This window comes from Balaenoptera musculus, chromosome 6 (genome assembly GCF_009873245.2).
Source record: "Balaenoptera musculus isolate JJ_BM4_2016_0621 chromosome 6, mBalMus1.pri.v3, whole genome shotgun sequence".
Lineage (NCBI taxonomy): Eukaryota > Metazoa > Chordata > Mammalia > Artiodactyla > Balaenopteridae > Balaenoptera > Balaenoptera musculus.
In genome coordinates, this window is record NC_045790.1 from 43,879,793 (window position 1) to 43,897,167 (window position 17,375).

At 37.6% G+C, this 17,375-nt stretch overlaps 1 protein-coding gene across 9 annotated transcripts in view; it reads left to right on the forward strand.

The window, feature by feature from the left end:
- The window catches only part of ELAVL2 (ELAV like RNA binding protein 2), a 134,844-nt gene that overhangs the window by 56,222 nt on the left and 61,247 nt on the right, over positions 1–17,375 (forward strand). For 3 of the 9 annotated variants that reach the window (XM_036856868.1, XM_036856867.1, XM_036856869.1), the window contains exons 2-3: positions 4,510–4,600; positions 7,387–7,630. In XM_036856868.1, the coding sequence (XP_036712763.1) occupies positions 4,529–4,600; positions 7,387–7,630 (316 nt within the window). In that variant the 5' untranslated portion in view covers positions 4,510–4,528. Of the gene's footprint in view, positions 1–4,509; positions 4,626–7,386; positions 7,631–17,375 lie in introns of those variants that run through there. The other 6 variants (XM_036856870.1, XM_036856871.1, XM_036856865.1 and 3 more) reach the window with 3 other exon arrangements.

Here is a 17,375-nt window from a genome sequence, read left to right on the forward strand (position 1 = left end):
TGAAAAGCTTTTAATTCTGCCAGCTCTAGAACTACAAAACCTCAGAAAGACTGGCGTCAGAAAGACTCTGCAGTTTGTCTGTAGGAGCCATAAAGGGCTAAGAGACAGAGAAATGTTAGCATTCACTGCCAGAGAACATTCTCCCTGTGACTTCTGCAGCTGTTTGGTGCAGTGTCTCTGGCAGCTCTTGGACCCTTGTTAGCCCCAAGACCAAAAATCTGAGCTTGACAAGGCTGAGGAATCCTTGGAGCTGGTGAGGCAGCTAAAATGGTATGGGGGTAGGGTGGGGAGTTGACAGGGATTCCAGGATTGAGGAGCTCTCTTGAAGTTTAAAGCCACAAACGTTTATTACTTTAGGAATGACAAAGCAAAGTGAAGAGGCTTACAGAAAACAAACTAATGGCTTATTCTTAGAGCTGACATGTCAGCCCCATGAGTGCTTGGTTGACTCTTCTGTTGTTTTAATTCAGTAAAGCCAAAACTATCCTGAAAATGCCACTTTAGTGATTTGAATGGGAAAGATAAAACATTCTGCAGGAATGGTGTCTGCTAGACGACCCCACCTGCTGCTTACCCAGCTCTCATTTGTGAGCTCTCATTACTCACTTCACTGAGTATTTCTAGAGCTTTAGCTACTTGCCTTGAGTTCCTCAAAGGAAGATGCCTTTTGGCCAAGGCTGCTGTCTTTATCTTAATGGGTTCTGCTCTTAAACTTTAAGATAAATTGCTTCCTTTCATCTTGTGACTTGGCCTTTAGAGAGGTTTGATGTCATCTGAGGGAAGGCTTTGCACTATACTGATTCTGCCCTGGTTCTGTGTTACTCGAGGCATTGAGAACCCTCTAGCTGTAAATAAGTATCCAGACCAAGGTCACTTTACCCAAGCCAGACCTTTTCAGTGTGAGAGATGCTTGCCCTTGCCCCTAGCTATGATTCTTTTTAGAGATGTTACCTTTTGTGTTTGCTTATTACATTTTCTAGTTTCTATCAAATTAAAACCATTTGAGATCCATAGCTTAATTATGATGTGTTTTTAAATACCTTTGAGTTAAAATTTAATTTTTTCACATTTACCTGTACTTCTGCTGTTTTCTTGAAGTTAGACCCAGATTCCAGATGCCACAGCTCCATAACCCTGCTGGCCAGAGGGTTACCATGTTTTTGGATTTGTCTTGGCTTCCGGCTTTTTTGTAGTGGGCAGATGGTCATAATGGGCTCTTGAAATAACAATCCACAACTGATCACTCAAAAGATAGTTTCCTTTTTCGTGCCATTTAACAAGAATTTGGATTTCAATGGGTGAGGGTGGCTGATGGAGTGTGCCAAAAAATGAAAATATGCTTTCATAATTATCGACGGTTTGAAGTACTTGAAGTGAGATAGAAGAACAAGCTACCAAGTTTGCATGTTATTTAGAAAGGTGATTGCCCTTTCATGCTCCAGTTTTTTTAAAAAAGGAACTACTCTTGTCCTTACATCTGTTTTTGAATGCTTAGTCTGTACAAACCCCTGAAATGGAAGTGGGATAGGTAGGACGTAGGGCCTTCCGGGCAGCTGGAACTACACGAGCAAAGCCAGAAGAATGTATGGTTTTCAGTGCACTGTGACGGATTGAAGGACAAGGAGCAGTTCAGATTTTCAGATGCTTGAATAAGTGGGCTGGTAAAAGCAGTTGTAGAGGATCTCAGATGTTTATACTCTGAGTAATATAAGTCGTTGGTACTTTATTTGATAGGCAGCAGAGAACTATTGAGAGTTTAGGAAAACCTATCTGGGAAGAGTGTTAAGTGTGAATTAGGATGATGGAGGGACCTTTTGGGAGGCTGTAATTTGGTGGTCCAGGTAAGAGATGAGGGCCCAGATCAGGATGGTGTACATCGCAGTGGACAGGCTGTTGCAGATAGGTAGGCCTCACCAGGGTGTGTGCGGCAACCCTTTCAGCAGTCCTGCTGTGACTTTAAACCAGAGATCTGATCCCTGAATCAGGTGGATTCTAGGTCTTGGAAACCTTTTTTCCCCTTGCAAACAGTGTACTTAATGAGAATTCTCAGACTATATTTAGTATGTTTTTGATTAGCCATCTGTCTTGTTTGGTGGCTGTCTGAAGGAGGTTTGAAAATAGGAAAGAAGCTGATTACTTTAGTTTTCAGAATTTTTTATTAGGAAGTTTGGAAAATAGAGACTTTTCTTTTTCTCTTCATGTGATCAGGAAACTGTTAGTCCCAGCTCTAAGCAGTCAAGCAGTAGCATTGGTTTCCTGAAGTCCATTATTGTAAGAAACTTAAGATATGAAAGTACATAGAGGGCCATTTAAGTAAAAAAGGGAAAAAAAATCCCATTTAAAAAGTCTTTATAGAAATTTGGAAGTAGACTATGAGTGAAAACATAAAGGCCACTTCCTCCCCTGTCCTCCACTCCCTTCAAAATCCATGCTCCCACCAAACTGACACCTCATCGTTATCTCTCAGAACCCAGGGAAAGTTTAGAATATTCTAGACTGATCTATGCTCAAGTGTCTTTTCATAAATTATTTCATGGAGAATAACAAGAGAAAAAGTAGTCTCAGTTGACACAATTGATGTCTAAATTAAGAGGCGAACATATATTGAGACATTATTTTTTTTAAGCTTTAAAATTAATGGTTCTCTGTTGCTGGAATATGGCCTTTTATTTTCCTTCCAAAGAGTTTCAGAGCCAGTAGAATCTATAAATAGTGCACAGCCTGGTTGTCTGTGGTAGATTGAGTAGAGCAGAATTGCCTGTCCTTAAGTGAAGGGGAAGTAGCTTTACATTTTTAGTAACTGAATTGTTGGCCAGCATAAAGGTAAGGGCCATGTGAGCAACTTATTTATAACTTCCCATAAAGGTATGTGTCTGCCTCAAGCAGAGAAACTGTCTGGGGTGCTTGAAATGTAAAAGTGCAGTAGAATCATTTTCCATACACAGCCTTCCTAGCTAGTTGGTGCAATAAAGTGATTGTTCGCATCCCTGGGGCTTTCAGAAAGAGGGGTGTCAATAGATTAGCTCATTAGCCTCCGCTTCCTGCGGAATGGAAGGGATTCATTAAATTCGAATCTATGGTTTTACGTAGTGAAGAATGTTTAGGTATTAACTCCTGAGGGTATGGAGGACATAAATTTAAGCTTGGTTTAACCTGTTAGGTGTGGTCCTCCTAACTGTTCTACCTATGTAGTCTAACCACAATCAGGTTCTTGTCAGAATACTTCATGGCTATGAAAGCACTTTATTTTTTCACAGGTTCAGTTCAACTATGTTTTTTTTTTTTTTTTTAATAAAGGACATAGAATCAGACTGAATTCCCTGGTAACAGTGGGAGAAGGGAAGAAGAGTAAAACATTTTCATGGCATCCCGTAAAGAGTATGTTAAACCCGTTAGATAGATGCCAGAAAATGGAATCTGTTGTCACATGTTACAAATTTCATCGCACTTGCATCAAGAGTAAATCACGTACAGCCAGGTTTAACTCTAAGGATGAAATTTTTATAATCATAAATATGCACGTAAAAGACATTTTCAGCCCTCCTTTGTTACTCATTTATTTTCATAGACCGAGTTTTTCTGAATATTATGTTGACCATTTAAAGCATCTGCATATATGGCTAAAATGTAAACTTTGGCTTTTGTGCCAGTATTGTGGCTCTGTTTAGTATTTGGGCAAGTTGTAATAAGTGGTAAATGGCCCATTAACTATATTGGAGGCCTCATAGCAACACTCATTTCAAATTGTGCTGGGTTTACAATTTACATATTAAAAAATGTTTGCTTGATTTCGTTCAGGGACAAAGCTGACATCCTATATAAACATTGCTCCAAACGATCCTATTTATTGGTCCAATTATTTCAATTGAAAGATGCTGGTTTACTGCCTCTTAGTATATGTGAACAATTCTCAGCAAAACTGTTAGAGATCCTTTGACTATAGTGGCAGAAAAATCTCACAGGGTTTTGATTCACTTTTAATTTTAAGTCCCAGGATTAAGGATCATTTATTTATAGTGTAATGTAACAGTGTAGGCAAATATAGCTTCTCTTAATGCCCTTCTGATATTTTGGGGAAAGAGTGCTTTTATGCAAAGCATTCACTAATGACTGCCTTTTCTCACTCTAAATAGAATTTCATTCACATTTCCTCCCTTCTCCCACATCCTTAAGAGAGAGGACAGCATGCAGTGTTTTGCTTCATTTTATTATTTAAAAAAAATTTTTTTAAGATGTGGTTTAAGGTAGTTCTTTAGGATAGATGCCAAGGTAACTAGTTAATACTGTTTTAAAATCAGGCTCTTAATTAAAAATGCTTAATTTGTGCAAGAAAACTACATGTTAAAATGAATTTGGAAAGATTAGATTGGAATTGCCTCAAATTCAATTAAGCCACACTGCATGGACGTGCTGGGAATATCAATACAATCACTGTAAATTTTGTACAAACTGATTTGTTGCATTATCTTGCTCATCTAACATACGGTACTTTTTGTGTCCATATTGCAGACGGCAACTCCAAACTAACATGGCAGTCAGACTGTGTGATGTGGCTTCTCTGCTTAGAAGTGGTTCGTGGGCAGCAGAGCCTTGGACCGGGGTCTGTGGGATTTTTCTTAAATTCTGTAGGCTACTTTTTTTTTAGCATGTTGCAGGAGTGCTGAGGCCATACCAAACACTTGAACTTTACATTTGGCGTACTAATTATTCTTACATTTAACCTATTGTGGTATGGCCATCATTAGGATGTAAAGCACATTGCAATTTTAGTGGTACATGTAGCATCAGAACCTGCTTTTGTAAGTAACTTTTTATTATCTTAATTAGGATTTAGTACAGCCTCAAAAGAGTGACAAGCTTTTTAAAAAAAAAAAAAAAAGTTTTGGTATGGTCTGAATACTAAGTTACCGTAATTCTTTACATTCTGTTTACTATGTATTTTTTTGGTTACTAAATTTTGAAGTTATTTATAATTCCTGATGCTTAAAAAAAAAGTCGAAATTGTAAATCTGGCTGAAAATTATTTGCCCAGTAACTGTTGAAAGAGTTTGCATTCTGTGAACAGTTGTGTTGAGCCTATCAATGGAATATGCATTATTTGTAAAATATAGCACATTAGTATCATTTTATTCTGAGCAGATGGTCCTATAGCTGAGAGATGCTGTAATTTTCAGCGCACACAGCCTACTGCAGCTGTTCACTTGAATGTTGGCTTAGGAGCTCATTCTTGCCACCTGAACATGGAAATAAATGTGCAATTAAGTGAGGAGTGTTTGTTGTCCTTGCTAAATCCTGCTAATTTCTGTCAATGAACGCTTATATATTTCAAATGCCATCCCAGTGAGCTTTAGTCCGAATCTCTTTGTTGGGTCTCATATAGTCTCCACATATACCCTAAGGTTTGAATAGTGATTTGTTTTAATTGGCCTTGGCCACTCTCATCTAGTAGCTCATTGTTTTCCTAACTGCTGGGCAGAGGTTAATCCCACAAGCATTTTGCTGTGGAAAGAGTGACCCATGGCTAATATTCTATAAACTGAAACAGTTATGGTTTATTAGGAAATCTGAAACCTCCTTTCTCAGTTTCAGATAAATTTGTTAATTATAATAAAATGCATATCTTGAATTGTTTCGGGTTTTTTTTTTATACAGATTTCCAAAGGTTCCTTTATTTTCTTTTACCGCCCCCCCCCCAAAGTATTCTCTGAAAATACTTGCTCAAGAGAGGTAGCTTGCAGTTTGCAGAGTAAACAACCCATTTCTTTGAAAAGGAAATGAAGTTCTGGAAGGGTTATAGGTGGTTTGATATTTCATAGATAGCCTGGATTTTTGTCTCCTGTTTTTTATCCTGGTAGCACTGATTCTCGTCCAGTCTGACCAGTCTCAATCTGTCCTATGCTGGCTTCTTTTATAAATATCTCTTGGCAGTAGAGATTTCTTCCTATTGCTTATCCACGGTTGTGCCCTTTTATTTTTCTTAGGCAATATGCTTTTTAAAAGACTTTTTTTCTCTTTTCTTGTAACAGTCTTTGCCTCTACTTCGCTTTTTTAAATTTTACATCAAATTCTTTGCCTTTTATATGTTAAAACTTCCCTAAAACTAGCATCCCGTCTATTCAAAATTGTCAATTTTGAGAAGTACTTCTTTGTGGAGCTGAGAGATGGATGAAATATGAAGGATAATCCTTTCAGTGATGCTTTGATTTTTTGGATTCCCCTACAAGCTTGGCTGTCCAAAGTAGATAGCTATTGGAGGATGGTTTTAGAGAATTTGGGGCTGTGGTTTGTAACTCTTTTGCTCAAAGAGCATAGGATTGGTTTTTAGGAAACTAGATCCAAATTTGCTTACTAAGTGATTTTTAGAGTAGCCTGAACAGTTTGAGGCCATTTCCCCCAACTCTGCTATTTATTCTGTATCTGGAGTTTATAGATACCTTATCACTTGCATTTTCAACAGGCTTACACGCTCAAATGAAAATTCCTTGGGCTCGTCTGTTTGCAAAAGTTGATACATTTACATTGTTGTTTTGGTGGACTGGATAGGGATTTTTTAATTTTTATTTTTCCTTTAAAGTCAGAGTCAAGGCAAAATACCATTTTGAATTGTTTGGGGGTTTTATTTTGATACTGTAGGTCAGCTACCTTGTTGGTGATCTTTAGCTGCCAAGGTTGACAAGAATGGCTTGCTAGATTCTACAAGGTACACTAAGTACTCAGTTTATTCCCCAAGTTATCCTACAAACCCTTTTGATGCCCTAACATATAACATTTGCTATTTTCTTATTTCTTACCAATGATAGAGGTATAAGATATTGTCAATTAAAAACATTTTCAATATGTAACCAAAACAGTACATGTTGACAAATTTATATTTTTTTAAAGTACTCTTGCTCCTTGATTTTAAGTTAATGGATGTGTCAGTTTTAGAATATTTGAACTTCTAGGCTAACTGAATATCTCTGCAAAGTTAGGTAGATCATTTTTTTGGGCTTGTTTTTGGCAGCATGTTAAGCACTTTTATTTTCTGGTATTTTTAGTCAGGGTTTAATTCTATGCTCTTTGGTACTAAATTTCCTCAAGTCTGTGGACACACAGCAGGTGAGTAAGGGTATGTGAGTAGACCCAGAATGCGGTTCTAGAGAATGTCAAAGATTTAAATTGTGCTTATGTGCATGTATGGAATATGTATGTGACAAGTACAATTGTGATCTTAAATCGAATAGCTTAATATGAAGTAAGAATTAGCATAGGTGTTGCACTTTTTGAAGCTTTGTTGTAATTTCAGCAGAACGACTTGTGTTTAGTGACAAGTGTTTAAATTCTTCGATGGAATCTCTAATAGTTTGTGAAATATGAATTCTGACATTTCTTATCTTCTGTTTTTAGCAGGTAATTGCTGCCATGGAAACACAACTGTCTAATGGGCCAACTTGCAATAACACAGCCAACGGTCCAACCACCATAAACAACAACTGCTCGTCACCAGTGGACTCCGGGAACACAGAGGACAGCAAGACCAACTTAATAGTCAACTATCTTCCTCAGAACATGACACAGGAGGAACTAAAGAGTCTTTTTGGGAGCATCGGTGAGATAGAGTCCTGTAAGCTTGTAAGGGACAAAATAACAGGTATGCAGTTTTATGTAAGGTTCCTCACGTGTAAAGGATTGTGTTTTTAAGGTATGGGAAAAAAAGTTTACTGCTTGTAAATCATTCAGTGCTAGACTTTTACACATCTAGATTTTCTCTCTGTTCCTGGCTACATCAACAGTATGAAACTTAGTTTTAGAGAGTTTCAAGTTTTCCTTTTAAAGCATAAAATAATATAATAACCAGACTCTTTTATAATCTGAACTATACAATAACATCTTTGAAAAATGCTTTAAAGGTGTGTGTGTGTCTGGAGCAGCAAGTGTCATGTTAACCTTTAGTTTTGAGATCTGTGAGCTTACATGATTTAGCATTTCAACAATGAAATACAGGGAGAATTGTTTTTTAGGAGAGGAAAAAACCTCTTAAAATGTCCTTTTTCTTAAGTCTCTGTAGTCCTCCTTATGTATGACCAAGTAAATGGTAATATTGACATTGTCAATACGTAAATATTTGTACTGATACAATTTGAGTTTGGTAAGATCTTAGCTTCTGGAAAAAGTGGTGTATGAGCGCTCCTCTTATAAAGATAAGAATGAAAAGATGAGTATTTGGCCTTTAATGATGGTATATTTTGAATATTGGGTAGTGGAAAATCTCCTTAGTATTTTGTAAGATTTGACTAAATTTTTAGAATAAGGCAAAACCTAATTAAGGAGAATGTTCTTGTCAGAGAAGGGTTAATGCTTCCTGCGGGAGTTGTTTCTAAACACTGAAAAAGAATGAAGTGTAGACAGACTCTGGCTTTTTCATGTTACTGTTAAATTTGAGTGATGGTGTGTATTAAATGGCTTATAACCAAAATATTAAGCTAAATATTTGAAATGAGGAAAGGATACTTAAAGGCAGTTTGAGGAGTTGGACCAGGAGTCTGAACTCTGACTGGTCATATGACGTTGGTCAAGTCAACCCTTGGCTTCAGCTTTAGGTTTCCCTTGGTAAAATGAGGTAGAAGGCAGAGGAAGGGGTCCCTAGCTAATTTCTGAGGCCAATTCTGACTTTTTCTGAGATGGTACTTTAGCTGTTCTTTTATCAAGACAGCAGGGCTTATTGTCTCCAGGGTGACTTAGAGCTGTCACCTGGGCTTGGCCTCATAGTCGTTATTTACTTGAGATACAGATTGAGGTTCACAGAGAGAATTTATTCATTAAAATCAAGTAAACCAAGTAAAAACTAAGTAAAACCTGGTTGTCATCAATCCATACATAATTATATTGTAACTAATTATGTTACTTAGATGTTCACCGTGATTATCAGGAAGGTTTCGTTTTTGTTTTTGAATATTGATAATTGAATGGATGAGATTTTTCCATTTCTTTTTCCAAAATCAGTGTGAGCAGCATATGTAAAATGTATACGTGAAATTTATTAAAGAAACAGTTTTTGAAAAGTTGGGAAAGGTAGAGAACAAAGGCTTTTTATTACATGTGTCTGTCCTGGTACTGAATTTTATTTTATGTTTTTAGCAAAACAGCATCCTTTTATATGTGAATTTTGCAGTCTCTTCGACATAAATGTGATAAATGGTTTGAAGGTTTTGACATAAATGATGAGATTTCTGGTTTGATTGCTTAGTAGTTATTCTTATTATTTTAAAAAATGTTGCTTGAACTAGGCATAAAGGTCACATTTTTTGTTATGGTAGATGAAAACAGTAAACCAATCATACATCCTTTGAATTAGGCATTTTCCACAGGAAACATTGCACAGATTTTCATCTCTTACCTCTGGTCAGTCTTGAATTATCTTACTCTTCTGTAAACCTTTTACTAGAGCTATTACGTGGCAAAATTGGATAAATTTGACTTCTGTATCCTCAGACCCTTTGCTTCTCTGGCTTTATGTGGAGGATGGTAGTAATAGAACCACAGCGCATGGGTAATCTGAAAGAGTGCCTGGTTAGATACTTAGATACTGGCAAAGTGTGTTAATATTTGTTGTCCGTTTCTTTCACTCCCTCACCCCATTGCCTTTTCAGGGAGAGCTGGATAATGGAGGTTTCCACCATAGTGAAATTTCTGTTTAAGATCTCTCATAAGCTGAGTCCCCAAGAAAACGAACAGTGAGCACCAAGGTCAAAAGGTGTTTTTTCTAAGCTTAGTTCCATGAGATTTAGTCATAAATACTCCTCAAAATAACTGTTCCTCTGACAGACAAGTTTGAGAAAAATCTGTACCCCGTAGTTTTTAAGAACCATATTGCAGATCATTAACATACTAAAAACTATATTAAAATCCTGCAGTAAAGAAACCAGTTTGAAAAAAAAAAAAAAAAAAAAAAAAAAAGAAACCAGTTTGATTTACAGTTCCCCAGTCTTATTTAATCACAGAACTCATGGCGGGGGGGGGGGGGTGTGTGAAAATACCTCTTTGACACTAGATTTCCATTGAACATGTTGCTTTGGAAGTCATTTGTTAACTGGTTATCAGAAAATCTGTAATTCTTCCATAAAACCTGTTCACGTCAATAAAATATGAGCATGTTTCATAAAGTGAACATCCATGATAATGAACTATAAATTAAAAAGTTGAGTAGGCACATCGGAATACTAAGGACCTCTTCTAGCAACCCTGTTTTGATTTGGCCCACTAACGTCTTATTCTTGGTATGGGTTAAATCAGTATTTAGACGGGTCAGAATTGTTTAGCTTCAAACATAAAATTACCTTAGATTTTTTTTGTTATTCTGAGTTTCTTAGTAAATACTTGTATTGAACAAAATAGTCTAGTACATAGATTTCTAAAACTGGGTTTTGAATTGTTTTACTTGGCAAAGTGGGCATATCTTCTGAAGAAGCTACTATTAACATATCTCTAAAAAGGTTTTGAAAGAATCTGTGGGGATTTGGACCCTGCCCTGTGGCGTTTAGCATTAGTGATCTTGAGCGGTTTTTCAGTATATGTTTTTAGGGTCAGGGCAGAGTTTCTCAGTCCCTCTCTAATTATCCAACTTATTCTACCTCCTGGGGAGCTACCAGGCCAGCTCCTGGTATCTGATTTTGTAGGAGCGGGAGCATTAATTGATTGGGTTGTAAGAAAACTGGGATCACTTTGTGGGAAGAAAATTTAAATCCCTCCTTTTCACTTTTCTTAAGTCTTTCCTTACTTAAATAATGCTAAAATTAAGAAACTGTATTTCAGGCACAAAATACCTAGTTAGGAAAGTATGTGCCTCTTTCCTAAGTCCTAAAAGAGAGTATATCATTTTTAGATTGTGTCAGTGTTAGCGAATTAATGTCACTATTTTGATAGAATACGGATTAGGGAAATACATTAAGAAATGTGTTCAGTTGCAAATACAATTATCTTCTCTCTAGTCGAAATTCTATTTATTATGTTGTTTGTCAGGCTCTCGCTTTGGGCTTATGCCAGCTTTATGCTTCACCCTGTTTCCTATCTATAGGCATTAATTGTGAGAAGCTACTGCTGTTTGTACAGCTTAGCTGATGTCGGTCTGTCCCTTTGGTTCTCAAATGCACTTCAGAGTCCTTGACACCTGCTGATGCTGCAGGAGTGAAATGGATTTTATGATGCAGGGAATGAATAATAGAGCGTTGAGAGTCAGAAAAACCCTTGAGGTGACCGAAGCCAACTCCCTCACTGACAGGTGAGGAGACGCCCAGCTTTGTTGACATGTCGAGTCCAAGACTACACATCTATTAAATGGCAGAGCAGGGGCCCTAATTCTGGTTTTCTCATTCTTCCCTAGCATGTTTCCTCCTTGCCTTTGTTGGAGGGCCAGAACTCACTCTTTAAAAACTAAGCACAGGACCAGCTGATGAATTTCTAGTGAGACATATAACTTGTACAGGGGTCACTAAGGGGCATCTTCTGTGAGTGGTGAGTCTTCCACAGGAGGAGAGTGGAAGATTTTTGAGGGTCAAGGAGTGAGGGATACATAAAACTAATGAGAGCATCCATGCTTCTCTAGAAACTTTAAATCTATGGTTGTCAATTCAGATAGTCTAACCCTGTGGTTCCCAAGTCTGGCTGCACATCCTTACCTGAGGAAGTTTTAAAAAATAAAGATTTCGGAGGCCCTGGGAATCTGTTGTCAGGAAAGCTCCCTAGGTGATTTGATGGGCAAGTGAGCAGTTTGGGGAATCATCGTCTTTATGGTCAGTAGAGTACCTGCATTGGAATCGCTTGGGATGACTGTCAGAAATGCAAGTTCCTGGGCCCTGCCCACATCTACCTATGGAATCAGTCTCTGTAGGTAGGGCCTGGAATGTGCCAATTACCTGGGAGTTATTGACTTCTTTTCCTGAACATTTTGCAGGGAGATAGAACCAGGGATTTCCAGGTTTATCTGAATTCTGGCTGGAGGTGGGTGGGACAGGTGGGTGTAACTGCAGTGCCTAATTGTACGGCAAACTAAGTTTCAGATGCTGTTCCCTCCCCTGCTTTTGATCTCCTGGGGGTCAGGACTAGAAACGTTGAATGTAAAAAGTCACTGGGCTGTGTCTTTACTGAATGCCTGACCTGTCCCTAAAAGAGTGTGTGCGTTTGTAGGTATGTATGTATGCACGTATGTGTCTGTAAGTGTGTAATTAGTTTTCACAACTCCAGGATAGCTTGTTCTGTAGCTGTTACTTTTCCTTCAAAAAGAGGAGATAAGAGAATTATAGTTGAAGACCTCAGGTAATGAGTGTTGCTCTTTTTAATTTTGATATGATAGCTTCATTCTTAGCCTAGGAATTGCTTGAGGTGGGTCCTATGCTGACCCCATAAGCTGCCAGTTAGAAGCTTTCAGACAAAACGGAAAAACAAAGGCCAAAAGAAACATATAAAAATACAAATTACAGGGGCCCAGAGGAGGGGAGGGGCTTTGCAGATGTAGATTATCTTGGGACAGGCAGTGCCTCGGATGGTAACACAGACCTCTTTTTTTTTTTTCCCCCCCCTTCCTGAGGGCCCATGGGGTAAAAATCTCATATAAAATGTGAGGGTTCTTAACTTATGTCCCTATTGCTTCCTGAGAACTTCAAAGTTAGTTTTAATGCTGGTTTATTTTATGAGGATAATGTGATTTTCAAACTTTATTTTGATGGCGTGATATTTTCCCCTCCTCTTTTTAACAAATATACTCTTGGCTCCTCAGGATTGAAACAGATAAGTGGTATGTTATAAGTCTAATGCATACCTTCAGTTTAATAGCATTTTTTACTGTGATGAAGTCAGTCAGTCACCGTGAGCCCAAAGCTGTGATGAACACTAATGTGAAAATGTGGTTGTGTGCATCAGTTACAGTCTTAAGGTCAGCTGTTACTTGTAGGTATCCATAGTATCAAGAGATGAAGAATTCTGATTCTTGCAGACAGGTACTTGAAAAGAGCTGGGTGGTTGGGTGGGTGGGTAGGTGGGTGGTGGTAGCTTAATAAATACCTCATTTTGCTGATTCTGGGTGCTATTTAATTAGAAATTTGGCAGGTATTCACAAAACAAGATATGCACAAAACAAGATAACTTGGCAGCACAGGGTAAATGCCCTGATGCCTAGTGTATTAACTGTGGACTATACATTTGAATATGGCTGTCTTTAGATTTTAGTGGCTAAATTTGTATAAAATGAAATTTATATGAGATGAAATTTACTTTTTTGTGGTATTGAAGAAACTTTTGTCTATTTATCAATGTATCTTTAAACCACATTATTTTTCCATGTACTCTTGTTTCTTCCAAACGTCATGACTAATCAGTCATTTAAAAAATTTGATGTTACTACTTGATGTTACTGACTTTTTATAAAGTTTCAGGGAAAAACTTTAAAATTTATTCTTTCAGGTTTATTTTTCTCCACCCAGACCTAACTTGGGTGTTTTATAGAACAATTTTCAAAGTGTCAGTCTTGATTAATTTAGATGAAGGATTTCAGGATGATGAAATTAGAAATTTATAAGATTTAAGAAACCAAGTACGGTTTTTTTGTTTTTTCTTTTTTTAAAAAAATCATTGTCAAGGAGGAAAAACTTTCCTCTACCCTCTTAGTTTAATTTGCAAGCCCCCAATTACTGAACCTAACAAAAGATAGGTTATACAATGTTATATGTCCATTGTATCTCAGTGAAACTGGGGGAAAAAGGGATTAACGGAAGAGGCAGCACAGTTTTTAGTAATATTTCACATGCATTGGAGTTCACAGAAAAAAAGTGAAGCAAAGAAGTTGTTAGACTCTGGGGCTTATATACCATTTTAACAAAGCAAAGGGGGTTTGGGTTCTGAGGGTGGGTAAATTGTAGGGGAGTGACCAAGAAAATACATAGGGGGAACTAATGGAAGATGAGAGCTATTTTAGCAAGGTTTATCTATGCAGATTCATCTTGGTGCTGACTCTCCATCCCCAGTGGTAAGAGTTGCTCTCCTCTTCCTGGTATAGGAGAGGGGAACACCTTCACAAGGGAAATTTATAACCTGCTTTTAGGCAGAAAAGGGTAGGGCAGAGAAGAGTACTCTTCCTGCCTCTGTTGATTCTTAATTGTCTTTAACTCAAAATATTCCTTATGCCTATAGCTGGCATATTTGAGGGGTGGCAAGGCATATTCTGACTCTCTTCACTATGAAATAAGTTTAACTCTCAGTTAGCAGACTTAGAAAAGTTTCTTCTGATAGCCTGTGGTAATGAAACCTTAAATGACTAGTTTCTGGGAAGAAAAACATCTATTGTGAGGATGTGGAAAAGTTTGAAAGAGAACCATTCCTGATTAATTTGTAAATCATCTGGATTTTTGTCTCTCTGATTTCTTGATGGTGATCTTTGTATTAATTTGTTTTATTCCATTAGAAGGAAATGAAGAAAAGTATTGTAACTCTCAAAAGCAAGTTACACAGTTCTCCAGCAGCTTTTGAGGAATATTTACTGTGAAAATGAGGTTGAACCTGTTGGTTAAATGAAGTTTAGGAGTTTTGATTCTGTGCTTTCTTGGCAGCCATAGATAAATAAATTAATGAATAAAAATTAAAAAAAAAAAAAAAGAAAGTTGTCACTGGGACTTCTAAGGATGACCATACCTGTTTTGCCAATAGATTAGGAACATAGTGTTTTAGTGCCCTTGACTTTATTCCGTTATTAGTTTGATACAAAACATAAACTTTGTTAATGTATGCAAATTCATAGAAAACAGAATACAGTTGAAGTTCTTTTGTAAGGATTCACCCCTTGAAATTTAGCAAGATATGAATGCGTGTGTGCTCTTTGCTATTCCAGACCTTTCCACAGTGTTTCTTCTAGTTTTTGTTTACTTTCACATCAGAAAAAGTATACATACATACATACATCTATACATCAGGTGGTATAGAATAGAAACCACTTTCAATTTATTACTTAGTGGCTGTCATCATAATGATGGAAAAATGTAGATGAGAAAAAAGATGAACTAAATGGAAGAACATACAGAACAAATTCTGATCCAGGAATCCTTCTTCTTTTTTAAATCTATAGAATGCAAAAATTCTGTTTCTCAGGTATGCAATTGATGTATCAATCTGCTTTTTTTTGGGTGGATTTTACTCTATTTTACTGCCTTATCTGTTACACTACCTTAGCACCAGCCTTTGCTTTCTTAACTTTCTAAATTATGAGTAGAGCAAAGTGTTTTTCTTTTGCACCTATTGGAACATTTCCTTTTAAATATTACTTGAACAGAATAGTTGATCGTTGAAACTAAAGCTGTGCTTCACAATTTGCCACCTTCTTTTGAGCTTGTTCTAAGTTACTTGACTTTCAAATCCACTGCTGCTACTGAATTTTGAGAGCTGGGGAAACCATCAGAATGTCCTTTCCAGCTAAAAATGCTAACTTTAAAAAATATTTTCTGTCATTTTACTTGTGAGTGTCTTTTGATCTGTCAGGCCTATGCAGTGGCTCGTTTAGCATGTTTTACTTCTTTTTTTTAAATTTAATTAATTAATTTACTTATGTTTTGGCCGTGCCATGCAGCTTGCGGGATCTTAGTTCCCTGACTCAGGGATTGAACCCGGGCCGTGGCAGTGAAAGCATCAAGTCCTAATCACTGGACTGCCAGGGAATTCCCTAGCATGTTTTACTTCTTAATGTGTCTGGTTTTGCTTCTTAAAGTATCAGAACGTCAATTTTTGACACCATTGGATATCCTTTTTGTTGGTTATGGTATCTGTCATACATTTTTTGAGAGACTTCAAGCTGTAAAGCAACATTGGCAGCTCTTCCAAGTATTGTGAAGAAATGGAGCCTCATTTAAAACTATCTTTTTTGTGATCTAACTACTCAGAAGTCTCTTACATCATACATCACCGTGGGTAATTGAGGGGTGATGGCAGAGGCCATGGTCTAAGACCTGCTGTCCTCCCTGTTGGAGGACCCCTGCCCATCCCAGAGGGTCTTAGACACAGCCTCCCTTGCCTGGCCCAGCCCTACCTTGAGCCAGAGCACAGGGTAAGTGTGTTCAACCAGAAGAACCAGGAGGGCTTTCCTGTCTTTCAGATCAGCCTGTCATCCACTTCTAGCGTGCTGTGCCCGTGCTGAAGAAGTTCATTTCTTTGGAATCCAAAGAGCAAAAGTTGCACAGGGTTCCCTGAAGCCTAGAGCCTCTGGGTGGGGCTGAGTGGGAGGAGGGGAGACAACCATCTCTACCTCTTGCAGCCCAGGAGACTGACCATTTAAGAAGAAGAAGAAGAAGAAGAAGAAGAAGAAGAAAGCAATATTCAGTTTAAACTGTGTTGATAAGCATTTCTTCCCATCTTTCCATGTGAAATGGACTTTGAATGCAGGGGTAATAGTACTTACCAAACCCCTATGTACACTAGGGTTGTTATTAGTTTAGATTGGCATGAAGTTCTTGGGATTAACACTGAAACAAAATGCCTGCTATCTTCAACTCTCCTGCTAGGGAGGTGGGCTCATGAGCACTACTTTTAGAGGTTTTAGCCTAGAAAGAACGCGTTACATTTAAGTTTAAATTCCAGCCTAGCCACTTACTTTATATGAGCTGTTTGACTCCCAACTTGAGTTTCTTCCATAAAGTGCCTAGCACGTTGGGGTACTCTCTCTCTCCCCAGTCCCTTCTTACCAGTTAATATTCATTTGGTTAGAAGACAGTTGCAGATGTTTTTTTCTTTGGGTAAACTGATTTTTGAAAAAAATCTCCAAATAAATCTGTTGTCTTAGAATTCTTAGATTTTCTCATGATGTGGGAAGTTTGCAAAGCTTATTTCCTGTTCTTTGCTTTCTAGGTGATTTGACGAACAAAATTGATTTTCTAGGGGTGGGACAAAGTGGGAGTAGGAAATACAAGGCAGGACTTGGGAGCCCAGAAAGATGATTAATGATATTACACCAGCCTCTCTGAACTAGAGCACTGGAGTATGGAGTTATTGCTCTGTGTGGTATTGGGTGAATGTTATTCAGAATGAATTAGCTTGACTTAAAATATGGAGGTACTCTAAGCCAAGCTTCCCCAGTGGAGTGTTATTGATCTGGAAGGTCCGCAAGTTGTTAAATTGAGCCATGAGGTATCAGATAGTTGAAAACTAACTGAGGCTTGTTTTCACTGTTACTGACAGCTTCTTCCTTAAGATTAATACCCCTTTAATATAAATTGTAAATACCAGTACTAAATATTCTAATTTCATAAAGTAAGGTTTTCAAGTAGAGAAATAGAGATCTGTGTGTGTGGATGTTAAGAAGCCCAGTATTCCTGTAGTGTTAGCAGATCAGAGGACTTAGAAAAAAAATTGCTGTCCCTTTGTTT